The sequence below is a fragment of the Bufo gargarizans genome, chromosome 1 (genome assembly GCF_014858855.1).
Source record: "Bufo gargarizans isolate SCDJY-AF-19 chromosome 1, ASM1485885v1, whole genome shotgun sequence".
NCBI lineage: Eukaryota > Metazoa > Chordata > Amphibia > Anura > Bufonidae > Bufo > Bufo gargarizans.
In genome coordinates, this window is record NC_058080.1 from 713850669 (window position 1) to 713869764 (window position 19096).

The window sequence follows — 19096 nt, forward strand, 5'->3', positions numbered from 1 at the left end:
GGGAATATAGAGCTGAGATCCGGTCTAAAACTGATCGATTGAGTCGTTTGGTCGTGCATAAAGAACAGACAGACAGAAACTCATTTTTATATATATATATATATATATATATATAAGAGACTATCTATTTCATTTTATGTTTCCGTGTGTCGTAAAAAGATATCAACAATTTCCACCATAATAGTAACCTCCACAGTGCCCGCATCTTTAATAGTGACCTGCACAGTGCCTGCCCCTTTAATAGTGACCTCCACAGTGCCCGTCCCTTTAACAGTGACCTCCACAGTGTCTGCCCCTTTAACAGTGACCTCCACAGTGTCTGCCCCTTTAACAGTGACCTCCACAGTGCCCGTCCCTTTAACAGTGACTGCCCCTTTAACAGTGACCTCCACAGTGTCTGCCCCTTTAACAGTGACCTCCACAGTGCCCGTCCCTTTAACAGTGACTGCCCCTTTAACAGTGACCTCCACAGTGTCTGCCCCTTTAACAGTGACCTCCACAGTGGAGGTCATTTTTTGGGAATATCTCGGGAACGGTAAGTCCTAGAGAGCTGAGACTCGGTCTAAAACCTTCCCGGACACCTGATGTATCTGTGTGGCAAAATTGGTGAAGATCGGTCCAGTCGTTTAGTTGCGCATAAAGAACGTCCAGACAGATGTCTAGACAGACAGACAGAAATTCATTTTTATATATATAAGAGATATTAATTATAGTTCAGTATAGTTTTACAATTTGTCCATAAAAAATGTTGGCTGTCGGAAAGTCTTTAGAGTTTAAATCTTTCATTTTTTTCACGCTTTGTTACATTGCCGCCTTGTACTAAAATAAAATAAAAAAAACAGGTTCCTCCCCCCCCCATCAATCTGCACTCAGTACCCCATAATGAGAAACTGAAAACAGAATTTTAGAAATGTTTGCAAACTTATTACAAATTACATTTTCACATGGACATGAGCAATCAGACCCTTTCCTATGGCACTTTAACAGTCTGGGCTTTATGAGAAGCTAGAAGAAGATTCTCCTCATTAAAAGACACATGAAAGTTTGCAACAAAAAAAAGCACTTAAAGGGAACCTGTCACCAGGATTTTGGGTATAGAGCTGAGGACATGGGTTGCTAGATGGCCACTAGCACATCCGCAATACCCAGTCCCCATAGCTCTGTGTGCTTTTATTGTGTAAATAAAACGATTTGATACATATGCAAATTAACCTGAGATGAGTCCTGTCCCTGACTCATCTCATGGACAGGACTCATCTCAGGTTAATTTGCATATGTATCAAATCGTTTTTTGACACAATAAAAGCACACAGAGCTATGGGGACTGGGTATTGCGGATGTGCTAGCGGCCATCTAGCAACCCATGTCCTCAGCTCTATACACAAAATCCCGGCGACAGGTTCCCTTTAAAGGACTCTCAGACTGTGAGAAACAAGGTTCTCTGGTCTGATTAAACCAAGATTGATCTTTTTGGCCTCAATTCTAAGTGTCATGTCTGGCGGACAACCAAGCCCTGCTCATCACCTGCCCCATACCATCCCTACAGTGAAGCATGGTGGCTGCAACATCATGCTGTGTGGTGTTTTCAGTGGAGTTGAGGGAAAACTGAATAGAGCAAAGTACAGAGATATTCTTAATGAAAACCTGATCCAGAGTGTTCTGACCTCAGACTGGATGTTCACCTTCCAACAAGACAATGTCTCTAAGCACACTGCCAAGATAACACAGGAGTGGCTTAGTGAAAACTATGTGAACATCCTTGAGTGGCCCAGCCAGAGCCCTGAACCCAATCGAACATCTCTGGAGAAACCTGAAAATGTCTGTCCACCGATGGTCCCCATCCAACCTGCCAGAGCTTGAGAGGCTCTGCAGAGAACAATGGCATAAAATCTCCAAATTCAGGTGTGGAAACCTTATGGCATCATCCCCAAGAAGACTGGAGGCTGTAATCACTACCAAGGGGTGATTAAAGGGTCTGAATACTTATGTCAATGCAAGGTTTTAGTTTTTCATTTTTAATAAATTAACAAAGATTTCTAACATTCGGTTTTCAGCTTCTCATTATGGGGAACTGAGTGCAGAACAATGGGGGAAATTTTGAGCTTTTTTAATTTTAGCACAAGGCGCAACATGACAAAATGTGAAGAAGTGAAATGGTCTGAAGACTTTCCAAATGACCTGTAAAATGTCCAAATAATATTAAACTAAGAGCCATAGCATGCTGAAAAAAAACAGTACCATGTACTGCCTACATATTAATACCCAGTGGCGTACATAGAGAAGTGAGGGCCCCATAGCAAGGATCTAACCAGGCCCCCCTCACTGCCTCATTTGCTAAAAGTTTTTCCTTTAGAGGGTAGAATCCTGACCAAGTTCCTACCTCCAGTAGAAGAGGAGATAATCCGAACTAAGACTAGGCCCCCTCTTGCCCTGGGCCCCATAGCAGTTGCATGGTCTGCCGCTATGGTAGTTGCGCCCCTGATAATACCATATAATGCCCAAATAAAGCTGTATTGGTGGCAGTGCCCAAATAATTTTACCATACAGCACATTCACAATAGTGTGATATGTCATGTTTATATAAATGTACTATAATACCTTATAATGTCTACATAACAGTGCCATGTAGTGCTGTAATATGATACCCAAATAACAGTATCATACGGCGCACTCGTAATTGTCATATCATTTTCAAATAACTGTACTATGTGTTGCCTACATGATAATGCTTCATAATGTCTACATAACAGTGCCATATAGTGCTGTAGTGGTGTCATATAGTGCCCAAATAATAGTACCATGCTGATCATTCATAATGGTGTGATATCCTTTCCAAATAACTGTACCATGTGTAGCCTATGTAATAATAGCTTACAATGTCTACATAACAGTGCCATGTAGTGCTGTAGTGGTGTCATATGGTGCCAAGTAATAGTACTATACAGAGAATTTATAATAGTACCGTATCATTTCTAAATAACAGAACCATGTTGTACTCTCATAGTAGAACCATGAAGTGCACAAACAGTAGTGTCGTGATGTGTCTAAGGAACCAAACCGATTAGATAACCATATAAATAATATCAACTCTTCCACCGCAGCATTACTTGAAAACAATCGGCGGTATTGTATAAATGTACAATAAAGTGGGGGTGTACTGGCTTGGTTTTCAACCGAGTGCCACTATTATAGGCCTGTGATGATAAACCCGGTCTGTGGGATGTCAATCAAGGCAGGAGGGCAATCGATTGGGAGCGCGCGGCTGAGGAAACCTCAAAATATATTTTCTGGCGCCACGCTTGAGAACGATTTATTTGGATGATATTATGCATTATAGAGAAATGATATCACTGGTTATACATAGGTATAAATTACAATGTGTTGGAATATGAGTAAAGATCTTGGAATTATAGATTATGATATTATGAGTTAGCATAGAATATATGGACTATGAAATTATGGGTTATGATGGTATAGATTATGATATTGTGAGTTATAGATTTTGAGATTCAGCCGGACGGTCTTCTTCCCATGATATTTATTGCATTATGTTGTCACGAGGTTGGATACTGAGATGATGTTTCGAAGGGTCATTAAAATACAGGATCCTTTATATAAAAAGGCTTCAAGTAACATTCACAAATTGGCTCTCCGTGCTACTGTGTTGGCCATGGCGGATGCGTTTGCTCGGGGCTATGATTATGCTTCGATGTGCCCCAGTTTTTCTAGACAGCCCTCTGTCATGAACTTGCAATGTTTTATCTTGCTGGTTTTTGGTTGCTATGTATAGATTTCGGTATCAGATGGCAGATTATAAGAATCCTGAACTTTATCCTTACCAGAATAATTGTTTGGGCAAACCTTGTAGAACCTGATGACGGCCCTGTGTATAACAGGCTACGGCAGGGATCAGCAACCTTCGGCACTCCAGCTGCTGCGAAGCTACAACTCCCAGCATGCACACTTACTCAGCTGTTCTTGTAACTCCCACAGAAGTGAAAGGAGGATTCTGGGATTTGTAGTTTCAGAACAGCTGGAGCGCGGGAAGTTGCTAATCCCTGGGCTACGGCAATGTGCACAATTGTATAAAGATATAAAAAAATTATGGCAACAAATGTCCTACAAAAATAATATAAAAATAATAGTACCGTGCAGTGTCATATACTATCACCGTATGTCTCTCAAGAACTAAATAACAGCACCATATGGTTACTAGAAATTGTAACTACCATGTAGTGACCAAATATCACTTCCATACTGTGCTCAAATGAGTACAAAAGTGATATATAGCGCCAAATTAAAACGACTATGCAATGCTCAAGTAATAACACTATATAGTGCACTAATAATGTTGCTCAAGTTCAAAGGGAAAGGAGGTCCTGGAACAGGTGCCACTTTTGCCCCTCTATATTCTGCTCCGGAGTTCTGTATAATATGTCAGAAGTTATAATCTTTTCTCTGTGCACTGAAGGGTAAGGTCCTCAATCCTATTTCCTAATTGTATGCCAATGTTTTTTTGTTTTTCAGGTGCCCCATTTCAGCGTTCCCAGCATGGCCATGCTACCTCCTGCCGACACTTCCATCTAAGCCCTCAACCTCAGCTTCCCGACTTCCCTATCCATCCTCACCCGGTTCAGCCACAACAAGGAATGACCTCTCACATGGCTTCTGCTCACCAGCATAATGGACCACTGCACCAGCCCCTGCCACCTTTGACTGGTCTACAGCTTCAGGAGGTGGCAGGACCCTCCTTCCTACCTCAGGCCCTACACCAGCAATACCTTCTCCAGCAACAGCTCCTGGAGGCTCAGCATCGCAGGCTAGTCGCGCATCCCAGGTGAGTCCGTTTATCTATATGTTTAATTGTCAGCAATACCCGAGATAGATATCAGTAGACATTGGGCACTTAGTTACCACCATGTTGCTCCAGGTGATACGTATTCTTGTGTATCTGTCCTAAAGCCTATTTCCTGATCTTTCATAAACCTATAAATACCAAGGGGCATCATTTATTAAGAAATCTAGGCCACTTTTTGGTGTATTTAAGGAGCAGATTTTTTTGCAACAGGGTTTTGTGGAAAATCTGTGCCTTTTCCCCGCTCACTCCACTTTTCCGAGGGGCCCGGCGTGGACAGGGAAGAGGGCGGGTCGGCCGGCCCGTCTCATTTACCTTTTTGTATGACAGTTTATGGCATGGAAAATTATATTAAACTATGTCACTAAGGGAGCTGGCGTACTTTAAACCAGGTTGCATGGCCAGCGGAAACAAGCGCCAAAGTTATATAGAGGCCTGCTCCTCTGCATAACTTTGGTGCATCAGTCGCCAGAGCATGGGGCTTAAGACCAGCGTATAAACCTATACAAGTGATGTCTAATCTTTACTACTATTAAACACAAACTTTAGGTCGGTATTTAGTAATGGCAGCACATATGGCCTTGAGTCTATGTGGATAGGTTTCTATAAGATCATAGTTCTCTTGCAGACTGCAGCAGGTTTTCCAGGAGTTCCTTAGATTTTGCTATATTTATGTTACATTTACCCACACTACAGAGAAGTATTCTCACACTTTTCATATGATAGGCTTTGGTTTTGTAGCCAACTTTTGGCCTTATCAGTCCATCTACCCTTTTCCACTTTAATTTCAGATGCTCCCATGTACTAGCAAACTTCATATACAGATTTAGGCTTAAATGCTTGCTCCTGTAACGTAACATGAATTCAAAAGATTTGAGAATAAATAAGCTTACACAGGCTAAGTGAATAACTGTATTTACTAAGTGTGATTAAATAAACAATAACACAGATAAGGCTACTTTCACACTAGCGCTTGATCGGATCCGTTCTGAACGGATCCGATCATATTAATGCAGACGGAGGCTCCGTTCAGTACGGATCCGTCTGCATTAATAACTTAGAAAAATTTCTAAGTGCGCAAGATGCCTGAGCGGATCCGTTCAGACTTTTAATGTAAAGTCAATGGGGGACGGATCCGCTTGAAGATTGAGCCATTAGGTGTCATCTTCAAGCGGATCCGTTCCCATTGACTTACATTGTAAGTCTGAACGGATCCGCTCGCCTCCGCACGGCCTGGCCGTGCGGAGGCGAGCGGAGCGGAGGCTGAACGCCGCCAGACTGATGCAGTCTGAGCGGATCCGCTCCATTCAGACTGCATCAGGGCTGGACGGAGGCGTTCGGGTCCGCTCGTGAGCTCCTTCAAACGGAGCTCACGAGCGGACCGACGAACGCTAGTGTGAAAGTAGCCTAAATCACATACTGAATAATAAAAAGTAAACAAACATCACTAGCCTAAATATGGGGTAGGGATCTGGTCGATCATGGCTGTCATGGCTGTCTACCACATTATAACACATGACCAACACCCCAGGGTGTACAAGAGATAGGGCAAATCAATACTTACATCCTACCTAGGATGAAGTTCCAGGTGGAATCCCAAATAATTGTTAGTGCAAACCACAGTTATCACCATCAGCCCCTCTTCCAGTGTGCATCACGCTTGTCTCTGAGATCACTCAAGAATGTGTTCTTATCTTATAAGCACAATGGGGGATGGGTACCAGATTACAAGGCACATCATTACACAGAGTAATAATAAAAGGGAACAGAATTAAAGGGACAGAACAAATCAGTACTTAAAAAATAACCTTACAATATAGCTCTGTTCCGACTTTTTGGCGCCCGGACTTGTCTACAGTGAACTTCTAGACCCTAAATGTCAACTTCCGCATGGATGATCCAGCAGTGATACTTGAGGATTTGCCACCACTGAGGCCAGTCATTGGCCACAGCAGTGCATGTGGCACTGTCTGTCCTTAAAGTGTACCTAAACCTTTGAATAAACATTAATAAAACCTATTCTAAATGTCATGAAATTTATATTTGTAATATACCTAATTTTATTCTAACACGTTCCTTGAGAAATAGGCACCTGAAGTTCAGCTCTGCACCCATGTGGTAGGCAAGGCTTTTAACAAAACAGAGAGAGTGCTGTTTGGATTCCAAAGTGCTATCGGCACCTGAACTTCAGGTGCCTATTTCCCAAGGAAATCATTTATAAAATAAAGTATATTACAAATATTAATTTTATGACATTTAGAATAGGTTTTAATAAAGTTTATTCAAAAGTTTAGGTATACTTCAAGTTTACAGGATAGGGACCTGAAGACTGCTGAAGGGACCAAGGGAGCTTGAAATGGGCGGTGGAGAGCAGGTAAGTATAGATCTCTTCACAGGTATCACTAGGTAGGGGATGGGGATAAAAAATAAATAAAATTAACAACCCCTTTAAAGGAATTATATTACATATATTATTTTGCCAGTAAAAAATATTGACACATTCCTTTTTCTTAATCTGTTCTTATTTTCTGATAGTATATTTTATTCTGTTTTTGTATATGATTATGGAGGCGATCATCTTGCCTGAGCAACTTTTTACAGCATTTAGAGATCTGCTTTACAGCAGCCAAATGGACCCTAAGAACATTAGGAGATGTTCATTGATTTGTATGGTAGAGTTTTCTAGGCATGCTCAGTGACCTGTGCAAAGATCATTGTGCAGGGAGGGAGTATATAAGCTGGGTAGTCACCTGTGAATGGTGTTATCATTACAGAAGAGATATCTGTCATTGAAATCCTGCCTGTAATGATAATGAGACAACTGCTGAGTAGTGGGCTCTACAGAATAGGAAGTATTAGCATATTATTAAATTTAGTGGTCACTCAGTGATACCTGGATAATGAAAAAATAAATCATTGAAAAGTCAAAAGAAAAATGTTTAACATTAAAACTTGATTAAGGCTACTTTCACACTAGCGTTCGATCCGTCTGCATTATTTTAGCATATAACAGCTAAGTGTGAAAATAGCCTCGTACGGATCCGTCCAGACTTTCAATGTAAAGTCAATGGGGGACGGATCCGCCTGAAGATTGAGCCATATTGTGGCATCTTCAAACGGATCCGTCCCCATTGACTTACATTGTAAGTCTGGACGGATCCGCACGCCTCCGCACGGCCAGGCGGACACCCGAACGCTGCAAGCAGCGTTCAGCTGTCCGCCTGTCCGTGCGGAGGCGAGCGGAGCGGAGGCTGAACGCCGCCAGACTGATGCAGTCTGAGCGGATCCGCTCCATTCAGACTGCATCAGGGCTGGACGGCTGCGTTCGGGTCCGCTCGTGAGCCCCTTCAAACGGAGCTCACGAGCGGACCGACGAACGCTAGTGTGAAAGTAGCCTTAGAGAGGTTGTTCCAGCACAAACACAGGACAGGGGTCCGACCACTGAGGCCCCCATGAATCACAAGAACAGAGGGCCCATGTTTCCTCATTTGAATAGAGCTGCACTCCAACTCCATTAAACTCTATGGGACTGCTGGAGATAGCCGAGTGCTTGTATTTGGACATCTATCCACTAGCGGAAATGGGATAAGTGTTTGGGACAGACCCTTTTAAACAATATTGTTATTTTTTTATTATTATTTTCTGACATATTTCCTTTAAAGTGCAGTTGTCATGTTTTCATCAAAAAAACTATTTTAGCATATGTTACTGCTGCTGCAGCATTATGCATGAAGCAATCTTTCATTTCTTCTCATACCACTGTTTTCCTTGAGTTTTTCCCCTTAGTTATGGCTATTTTAACCCCAAACAATAACAATATGGGGATCTTCTCAAGATGGCTCCTTTGCTAGTTCTCTCCGTCTAAAACTGCCTTCCCTTTCTTCCCATACACACTTGCTGTAGCCAGCAACTTCCTGCTAGCCAATCAGATTGAATTACTGAGAGACACGCCTCCTCACTCTGAAGCCTAATGCAGGCATGCAGTGTGAAGGACCGCCCCTCTGTCTTCTGTTTACACTAAAAGGAAGACAGACAAGCCATAGCAACAGTCTTTTAAGGGACCAATGGAAAGGGATAGGGGACAATAGTGAAAGCTGTTATTATAAGGAAATCTTTTGACAATAATTGACAGACTAACTCCAATGCCTAATGCCTAACTCCAATAAACTAGAAAATGAAAAAAATATGACAGTTACACTTTAAAGAGGACCTTTCACCTGTTTTTACCTTATAAAAGCAATACATCACACTGTATGTTCAATACATATCATATTGCTAATTTTTTTCATAAAAGCCTCCTCTGTTGCTTTTCTCAGTGGGCAACTCTTTCTCCCTGACTGTGGTGTGATCCAATCGCTGTGGACCGTGTCACAGCCACTGAGAAAAAACATCCCACCTTCACCCTGGATGTGACATGGTCCATGGTCCACTGCAATTGGACCACGCCACAGCCAAGGAGAAGGAGAGGCCACCTGAAAAAATCTGAGGTCTCCTCCTCCCTGTACCGATGCTATTAATTAGCATACCAGGCGCCAAAACCGAAATGGGGGCACAGCGGCACAACAGAGTAGCATATCATCAAAAATATTAGCAATATGACATCTACTGAACATGGGCTACAGTGTGAGGTTTTGCTTTTATAAATAAAAACCTGGTGAAAGGTCCTCTTTATGTGCTCTGTGATTCAATGTTGCCGCACAATAAAACAGCACAAGTGGAGATAAACATTATTCATATAGGGCTTATATAGAAATGACAGAAAAACAGAAACACATCTAAGAACATGAATTTTACCAATAAAAATTATTCTCTCTTTTATACTCCTCTGTATGGTCCGACAGGCGGACTCAAGAGCAAATGTCTGTGCATCCACATCGGTTACGCCCAAGCTTTGACTTCAACCAACAAGTACAAATGCATCAACCTCTAGGGCCCAGGTACTTGGCTGAAGGAACAGACTGGTAAGTGCCCATTGTGTCACACCAATCATGTAAGAGATCAGGGGTTCGACACTGATGTTGCAAACATTTATGGAGAACCTGCTACTAACATACGTAGATCACTGTATATTAGGTTTGTCTGGTTTATTAAAACCCATCTTCAAATACTTTATTACGGCATTCTGAGTTAATAGAGATGAGTCCCTCATTTGGAACTTCCATAAATGATCATGCAGTGATCTACAAAGAGTATTTCTGGAGAACCTGACACATCTGTGCATTACATGGACAGCCTAGTGATTGTGATGGACATCATGTAATGCTTAGTTTCTCCTGTGGTGGCACTGTGGGGAAACTGAAAACGTTCTTCAGGGTTCCTCTACTGATCACAGCTGATTGCTAGGGATCTCGGAATCTGATCAGTGATGATTCCCACAATAAGATCTAATCTCAGGGTTTATGGTTAATTAAAGGTGGAGAAATAGGAGGGCACAACCTAGAAGAGATGTAAAACTGATTATCTCTATATAGGACTAAAATATGAGAAGTGTCAGCTATTGTAATAATTTAGTCTGCGCAAATAATTTGGGGTATTGTGCCTTGGGATGCTATACATAAGTGACCTTATGGGGTCAATTCAGTTACATACCTGTAGAAGGCACCAGTTATTCAGCTTGCATTCATTATAAGAAGATCGGCTCCCTTGTGATATGTTTACATCAATGAAAATCTGCCTGGTTTGCTTCACTAATTGTCTGAAAACAACCATACTGGAAAAGTTGGGTGCTCTTTGTTAGGTAAATGCAGCTATGCATGCTACTGTGTGATCTTAGGCGCTTCTGTTATGAAGCAGATGGAGCATGTGCTTCAAAGATGATTTACTGGCACCAGCTGTTCCCTATTCCTTTCTCTGTATGCTGTAGTAATAGCGTCACAGCGGTTCTATAACATTCAGCCTTCCAGAACATTGGGTGGTACAGTATGATCTCTGTACAACCCCATAGTTTTCGATGAAAGCATTTGAAGATTCCTAGCGAGATGCCAAACATTGGGGCAGGGCTGGAAAATGTTGGCTCAAAGGGGTATCCCCTTTCTTACAAAGTTAGAACCAGTCCTGTACCTCACATGAATCCACAGATCTCCCCACTCAGCGGGCATGCCCTTTCTGCTCCAGCCAGTGGCAGCTGAAGGATGAAATTAAGAATGTATGTCAACCGAAAAGAGCAAACAGCAGATGGCGCTATACAGATACATTTTATTGAATAAATTGGTGGCTATACAAAATTCTTTAATCACATGTATTACAAAAGTATTTAGATACAGTTGCTGGTTTAATTAAATGTAGAATATTTTTTATGGAACAACCCCTTTAAGGCACAAGAGGAAGCAAGAGGTCTATAATTATGCATCTTTATTATCCAGGTGGTCTACAGTGGCTTAGCGGTTACCACCTAGTATTCTGAGAGGTCTAGGTTTTTAAAGGGCTTAAAGGCTATGTACACCTTACGAGGCAATTTTTGTTTATAACTGCACTTTACTAATTTCTGGCTAAAAATCATATTTTCAATTGGCCTTTATTAAAAATATTGAGCCGTTCTGTCACAAAGGGTTAACTGTTTTTCTGCCAGTCATCTAATAAACCTTATCTGTAAACTACTAAGAGATCATAAACACTTATTTAAGCCACATTCTTATCAGTAAGATAAGAACTGAGCTATAATGAGTGTTTATAAGGTCAGAGAGTAGAGATAAGGAGCCTGTCAGCTCCCCCAAATGACGGAAAAGAGAGAAAATCGAGAAGCTGCTACTAGAGCATCTCAGAACTGTACAGAAAAAGGACTCCACATTTTTAATAAAGACCAGTTGAAAAAATTATTGACCCCCAAAGGTGTACATAGCCTTTAATATTAATATATTATTTTCATGGTGGTCTATGATGGTTATGGGCTAATATCTAATATCTTTGGATGTCTAGGGCATTTTAGTGGTCAACACTTATTGTGTATTACATTTTTTCTCCTGAACTGCTCAGAGAGGGATGTCCAGGTACTAGGATTGTTCCTAAATCCTGCAAGACAGAGGGGACTAATTGAAGCCCTAGAGACACATGGTCCATGTCTGTCTCCTGTTCATTTACACAACCAATAATCCAGTGAAGATATCCTTCAGTCCCTTTTGACCAGGGCACTTTAGTAGTTAATTATAGGTTAACACGTCTTAGTTAAACTCTGCTATGTAAAGCTATGAGAAGGGTAGGTTTTTGGTTGTTCCACTGGTTGTTGAGGTAGTTGTTTTGGCACAGATTCTTCAGAGTCAAGTCAAGGGGTCTTGTTGCTATTGTGATATCTAACCCCATTGTTTAATTCTGTGCCAAGTAGCATCAATGCATGTCGTGTCTGGACTGTACCCATTAAAACTAATACAGTAACTAATTTTTTCTAACTTTTTCCATTTCCAGGGACCTCAGTGTAGATGCCAGTTTGACGCATCCTCAGTTCCAAGTACGACCTGTCCCACAGCACTATCAGCATTACTTAACGAGTCCTCGCCTACACCACTTCCCAAGGACCACATCTCTAACACAAATGGTGAGGAGACTTCTGTTTGTCTTTTCTTGGTGTCCTGGAAGGCCTCTGTTCTTTAATATTTGTTTTTACGTTCTAGCATGTTAGCTTTGTTGTGGAGCTGGAATCCTAAGATAGCTTCAGTTGTCTACTTTTGTGACTTTGGTTTGCTTTTGCGGGTCTATTTTGAAGCTCAACATTTGATGGCAATCAGATGTGTCATAAAAGGTTTGATTTGCAGCAGTACAGCCATTGGGATTCCCACTAGTCCCACCAATTAGGGGATACCATTCCTTGTTCTTGGTGGAGAGGCTACATATGCATGGTCAATCCCAACAGAAGGGAGTTACGCACACTTCGAGGTTAAGTTCATAGTAGTCAAGTGCTGAGATTTCCATACTTGTCTGCATTCTAGTTCTTTGTAGGACATACCTAATTTTAATAGGTTGACCCAGTCATAGAGTGTGCAGATCTCAGACTGGTTGAGACCGTTTGTTGGATCTGAGGTTTAGCCTAATTTTCCTCAGCTTTATATTCAGTAATGTCGGCTGTGATGTATTTGTGCAGTTGGTTGACAATTGCTGAGGGCTGTTGTCTCGATACATATCATCATGGTGTTCGTGCCTAAATGACTTTTTGTTCATACAGAGAATTCCATACTTTGTACATAGAAAATAATGAGATGTGTAAATCCTAGATGGACCATATGTAGGCTATGTGGACTCTAAAAGTCCTATTTTTATACTGTCTTTCATGCCCCTGGTTTATAATATTCAAGTAGTAAAGAGCAAAGAAATATTAACATGGCTATATAAAAATTAAGGATGTCCGAATCCGAATTCAGAGAGACCAACCACCCTTCAGATACTCCGGCTGATGTCTGGAAAATACAGGGTGGGCCATTTATATGGATACACCTTAATAAAATGGGAATAGTTGGTGATATTAACTTCCTGTTTGTGGCACATTAGTATGTGAGGGGGGAAACTTTTCAAGATGGGTGGTGACCATGGCGGACATTTTGAAGTCAGCCATTTTGAATCCAAATTTTGTTTGTTCAATAGGAAGAGGGTCATGTGACACATCAAACTTATTGTGAATTTCACAAGAAAAACAATGGTGTGCTTGGTTTTAACGTAACTTTATTCTTTCATGAGTTATTTACAAGTTTCTGACCACTTATAAAATGTATTCAATGTGCTGCCCATTGTGTTGGATTGTCAATGCAACCCTCTTCTCCCACTCCTCACACACTGATGATGTGTTTCACTCTTTATGCACTGAAGCTGGCACGTTCCCTGAGTTTTTCCAGCAAGATGGTGCACCACCACATTATGGGTGTCAGGTCCGAGCATTCCTAGATGAACAGTTTCCTGGAAAGTGGATTGGTAGTCGTGGGCCAGTTGAATGGCCCCCAAGGTCTCCTGATCTGACCCCCTTAGACTTTTATCTTTGGGGTCATCTGAAGGCAATTGTCTATGCTGTGAAGATACGAGATGTGCAGCACCTGAAACTACGGATACTGGAAGCCTGTGCTAGCATTTCTCCTGCGGTGCTGCTATCAGTGTGTGAAGAGTGGGAAAAGAGGGTTGCATTGACAATCCAACACAATGGGCAGCACATTGAACACATTTTATAAGTGGTCAGAAACTTGTTAATAACTCATGAAAGAATAAAGTTATGTTAAACCATTGTTTTTCTTGTGAAATTCCCAATAAGTTTGATGTGTCACATGACCCTCTTCCTATTGAAAAAACAAAAGTTGGATTCAAAATGGCTGACTTCAAAATGTCCGCCATGGTCACCACCCATCTTGAAAAGTTTCCCCCCTCACATATACTAATGTGCCACAAACAGGAAGTTAATATCACCAACCATTCCCATTTTATTAAGGTGTATCCATATAAATGGCCCACCCTGTATATTGAAATTCAACATGCCTGATCCTTTGCTCTCACCAGCAGCTTTTTCCCCCACTTCTTATCGAATTGAGCGTGCATGTGTATGGGGAAGTCGGGGGGAATAGCTATTAAACGTGTATGGCCGCGGGTACATCTGTATCAATTACACAGCCCCGTGATACTCCAAATAAGGAGGCAAAACACATCAGTACATTAAAGAAGAGTGTCAGACCTCCTGACTTATCTATTTTTAAAAAAAATCCTTCTATTCCTGTTAAAATAACAATTATATATCATCTTTTTTAAGCTTTTCCTCTGTTGTTCCTTATTCATATATTGACAACTGGTTGTTGCTCTTCCCCATCAAGAGAATGTCAGTAGGACATATGCCTACACATTTTGACACTGTTCAATCAGTGCTCACAATGTTGGAATGTAGGGACACATCCTGTTAACCAGCGGAATGGTAATATATTTCCAGAAGGCATTACAGGGGTTAAAAGGGGTTACCCCATCAAAAGTATTACTGTGCAATGAATAGGGCATGTTAAATGAAGTATTACTGTAACATATATGCAATAATAATATTCAATTTTTTATACAGCATAATGATCTCATAGTGAATCAGGCGAAGCGACCCAGACATCTTTCATTCATTTATCCTTACTTCTAAATTCAGCTCTGTCTGTCTCAAGGCAGTAGAGAAGGAAATTGTATACAAAATGTATCTCTGGGGCTATATGCGAGGGACTATTTTCTATGCAGGTGTGGAAGGAGTTAACAAAAACTAAGATGCAGTTGTTGGATGAGCTGCTGACCACCCTCAGAAAGGGAAGAAAGTAAGGGGATAACCTCTCTAAGTCATCATCAAAAAGTTGCAAGGTTTGCAGATTTTTATTTATTTTTTGCCAAAAAAGGCGCAGGAAGATGACAAATCTCCCCATTGACTCTTGGATGACATGCATTTGAAAGTCTGTACGGTATTTCTCATATCATACTCATGGCTTCAGATTAATATCGGCCACAATTTCCCACAATATATTCTAACAAGTTCTCTGCAAGAATAAATTGCAGTCCCCTTTGCCTCCGCAGAGCCGCCCTTTATGTTGAATGTCGGAGCTCTTCGCGAGCCCTCATTTTCCTGGATTACTTCCAGTATAAGTGGTTCAGCATCTCTACTGGTAACAGCTCCGGTCACAAGGCCAGACTGGAATCGGGAAAATCTGACATCTGCCCGTCCAAGACACCAGTCATACTACAGCTGGTGGGGGACAGGCAGTGAGCGCATACAACACCATTTCATGTATGGAGATCAGGAATTTCTAATTCTTTATTTTAATTGCCACCTGCTCCTTCGAATGGCCTTACTCCCATTTCCCTTGGCCCTGACAGCGAGGTATCACCAAACAGTCTTATTTATGCACTCAAATGGATGGTTTTGTCAAATCTGCCCTAAAGGGGCAGAAACTTTTGATCAGAATATCCCTTTAATAAACCCTTCTTCCCCCTCCGCCAGTTGTAAGGAGCAACCACCCATAGACCCGTCTCTTGGTCATTGTGCTGTATCTGCATGTAAATGTGATGTGTACATAACTAGGTTGTTTGATGAGGTCGTTGTATGATTGTATGATGTCATCACCTTGTAAGTCAGGCATAGGAGTAGATTGCTTCAATGGGTTATTCTGTATTCCTTAAAAAAAAAATATATATATATATATATATATATATACAATACAGACCAAAAGTTTGGACACACCTTCTCATTCAAAGAGTTTTCTTTATTTTCATGACTATGAAAATTGTAGATTCACACTGAAGGCATCAAAACTATGAATTAACACATGTGGAATTATATACATAACAAAAAAGTGTGAAGCAACTGAAAATATGTCATATTCTAGGTTCTTCAAAGTAGCCACCTTTTGCTTTGATTACTGCTTTGCACACTCTTGGCATTCTCTTGATGAGCTTCAAGAGGTAGTCACCTGAAATGGTCTTCCAACAGTCTTGAAGGAGTTCCCAGAGATGCTAAGCACTTGTTTGCCCTTTTGCCTTCACTCTGCGGTCCAGCTCACCCCAAACCATCTCGATTGGGTTCAGGTCTGGTGACTCTGGAGGCCAGGTCATCTGGCGCAGCACCCCATCACTCTCCTTCATGGTCAAATAGCCCTTACACAGCCTGGAGGTGTGTTTGGGGTCATTGTTCTGTTGAAAAATAAATGATGGTCCAACTAAACGCAAACCGGATGGAATAGCATGCCGCTGCAAGATGCTGTGGTAGCCATGCTGGTTCAGTAGGCCTTCAATTTTGAATAAATCCCCAACAGTGTCACCAGCAAAGCACCCCCACACCATCACACCTCCTCCTCCATGCTTCACGGTGGGAACCAGGCATGTAGAGTCTATCCGTTCACCTTTTCTGAGTCGCGGTGGTTGGAACCAAAGATCTAAAATTTGGACTCATCAGACCAAAGCACAGATTTCCACTGGTCTAATGTCCATTCCTTGTGTTCTTTAGCCCAAACAAGTCTCTTCTGCTTGTTGCCTGTCCTTAGCAGTGGTTTCCTAGCAGATATTCTACCACGAAGGCCTGATTCACACAGTCTCCTCTTAACAGTTGTTCTAGAGATGTGTCTGCTGCTAGAACTCTGTGTGGCATTGACCTGGTCTCTAATCTGAGCTGCTGTTAACCTGCGATTTCTGAGGCTGGTGACTCGGATGAACTTATCCTTCACAGCAGAGGTGACTCTTGGTCTTCCTTTCCTGGGGCGGTCCGCATGTGAGCCAGTTTCTTTGTAGCGCTTGATGGTTTTTGTGACTGCACTTGGGGACACTTTCAAAGTTTTCCCAATTTTTCGGACTGACTGACCTTCATTTCTTGAAGTAATGATGGCCACTCATTTTTCTTTATTTAGCTACTTTTTTCTTGCCATAATACAAATTCTAACAGTCTATTCAGTAGGACTATCAGCTGTGTATCCACCTGACTTCTCCACAACGCAACTGATGGTCCCAACCCCATTTATAAGGCAAGAAATCCCACTTATTAAAGCTGACAGGGCACACCTGTGAAGTGAAAACCATTTCAGGTGACTACCTCTTGAAGCTCATCAAGAGAATGCCAAGAGTGTGCAAAGCAGTAATCAAAGCAAAAGGTGGCTACTTTGAAGAACCTAGAATATGACATATTTTCAGTTGTTTCACACTTTTTTGTTATGTATATAATTCCACATGTGTTAATTCATACTTTTGATGCCTTCAGTGTGAATCTACAATTTTCATAGTTATGAAAATAAAGAAAACTCTTTGAATGAGAAGGTGTGTCCAAACTTTTGGTCTGTACTGTATATATATATAGTTCCCCCGACAAAGATTTGATTACAGGGTAATAGATCCCAGTGATCAGTTCTCTACTCTCCTGATCAATTATTCAGCAGCGCCACCACAGGTGACAAGAAGTATCACATCTTTTCATTGGATAGCTAATCACACAAGGCAAGGACAAGTCCTGTCCTCCAGAACAAGAGACCCTGATCTATTAAATTCCTTATTAGGGAGTCTGAAAATAGGTTTTCCAAACTTTTTTCTACTGGATGGTTTGAGTATTTTTCGTTGTGTTCTTGTTCTCCGTCCTTCCTACATGTGAATTTTCCTTGCACTTCTACATCTTTATGTACTGACTCTTTAGTTTTCTTTTTATTACCTGCCTTTAAATATTGTTATTAGATTGTCCCATGAATGCCAACACAGATATTAGCCATATTAGCTGCGCTCTATGGTCTGGAGAACTCTTTGTGCCCACAGAATTCAATATGCTGTGCACTACTACTCTTTGGGTAGCATGCACCTACTCCTTATCTACAGTGTTTAGTGAAGTATGTTGCTATCTCCAGCCACATTTCTCAATATTGCAAAGGTCCCGACTTTTTTTCATGCCGTTGTCACCACCCTTGCTTTACACTGCAGCATTTCTTGTTTACACTGGCCGTTGCAGATAAGTACAAGCCACAACTGAATAAAAACGTACTCAAATCCTGTAGGATGCCAGATTTCTAATTTACAGCCATAATAGTCATACATATATTAAGGCAGTTAAAAGGGTGATTCCAGTTTTTTAGTTTTACATTTATTTGCTTATATAATAGGAAATCACACATACCTCCACATATACCTTTCTTATCAGGTGGATGACCCCTATATGCAGTAGAATGGTATAGCCCATGTATCCGCCCATGGCCTAACTGAAACATGGCATCAGTCATGTGACATTTATCACATTATATAATCCCTAATATTCAGTAAGCAGCAATGTTACATGACATAGATGTGCTGGGTCAACACACTAGTGGTGGAATCATGATTTTATTGTGGTTATTACACTAACTACATTAATGTATGTATTCGCATGGCCGCCTGTCTCTAGGTGATGTTGTCGGTTTGTTAATAAAAGTTTAATGTACAAAAACACAACAGTGAGAGACATGAGGAGATACTGCTGTAGCCAGGTCACATGATTCTTGTGAGGGCCACATGACTGACACCATGTCCTATCCAGTACTCCTATCGATGCATTTCACAGGACTAAAACGGGCTGTGCCAAATTTTTCCTTTAGGGAGAGGCTAATGTCTAAATATAATAAAGATCTGCAAGCAAAATTATAAATTGATGTATATTAGAAAATTGTTTAACATCCTATTCTCTAAATAAATGTAATCATTAAAACTGGAATACTTCTTTAAGCGTCAAGTAGGACTGGTGAGGGGTGGTGGGGGGGATACTTCAGTAAAGTCGTGGGATCCTGTGCATGCTCCTAAAAGGGTTAAATAGGTTGATTC

At 41.2% G+C, this 19096-nt stretch overlaps 1 protein-coding gene across 1 annotated transcript in view; it reads left to right on the forward strand.

Annotated features, from left to right (window-relative positions):
* Positions 1-19096, forward strand: part of RNF165 (ring finger protein 165) — a 93047-nt gene that overhangs the window by 63067 nt on the left and 10884 nt on the right. The window contains exons 2-4 of the mRNA XM_044292626.1: positions 4528-4837; positions 9697-9816; positions 12254-12383. Coding sequence (XP_044148561.1) covers positions 4528-4837; positions 9697-9816; positions 12254-12383 — 560 coding nt within the window. The remainder of the gene's footprint in view (positions 1-4527; positions 4838-9696; positions 9817-12253; positions 12384-19096) is intronic.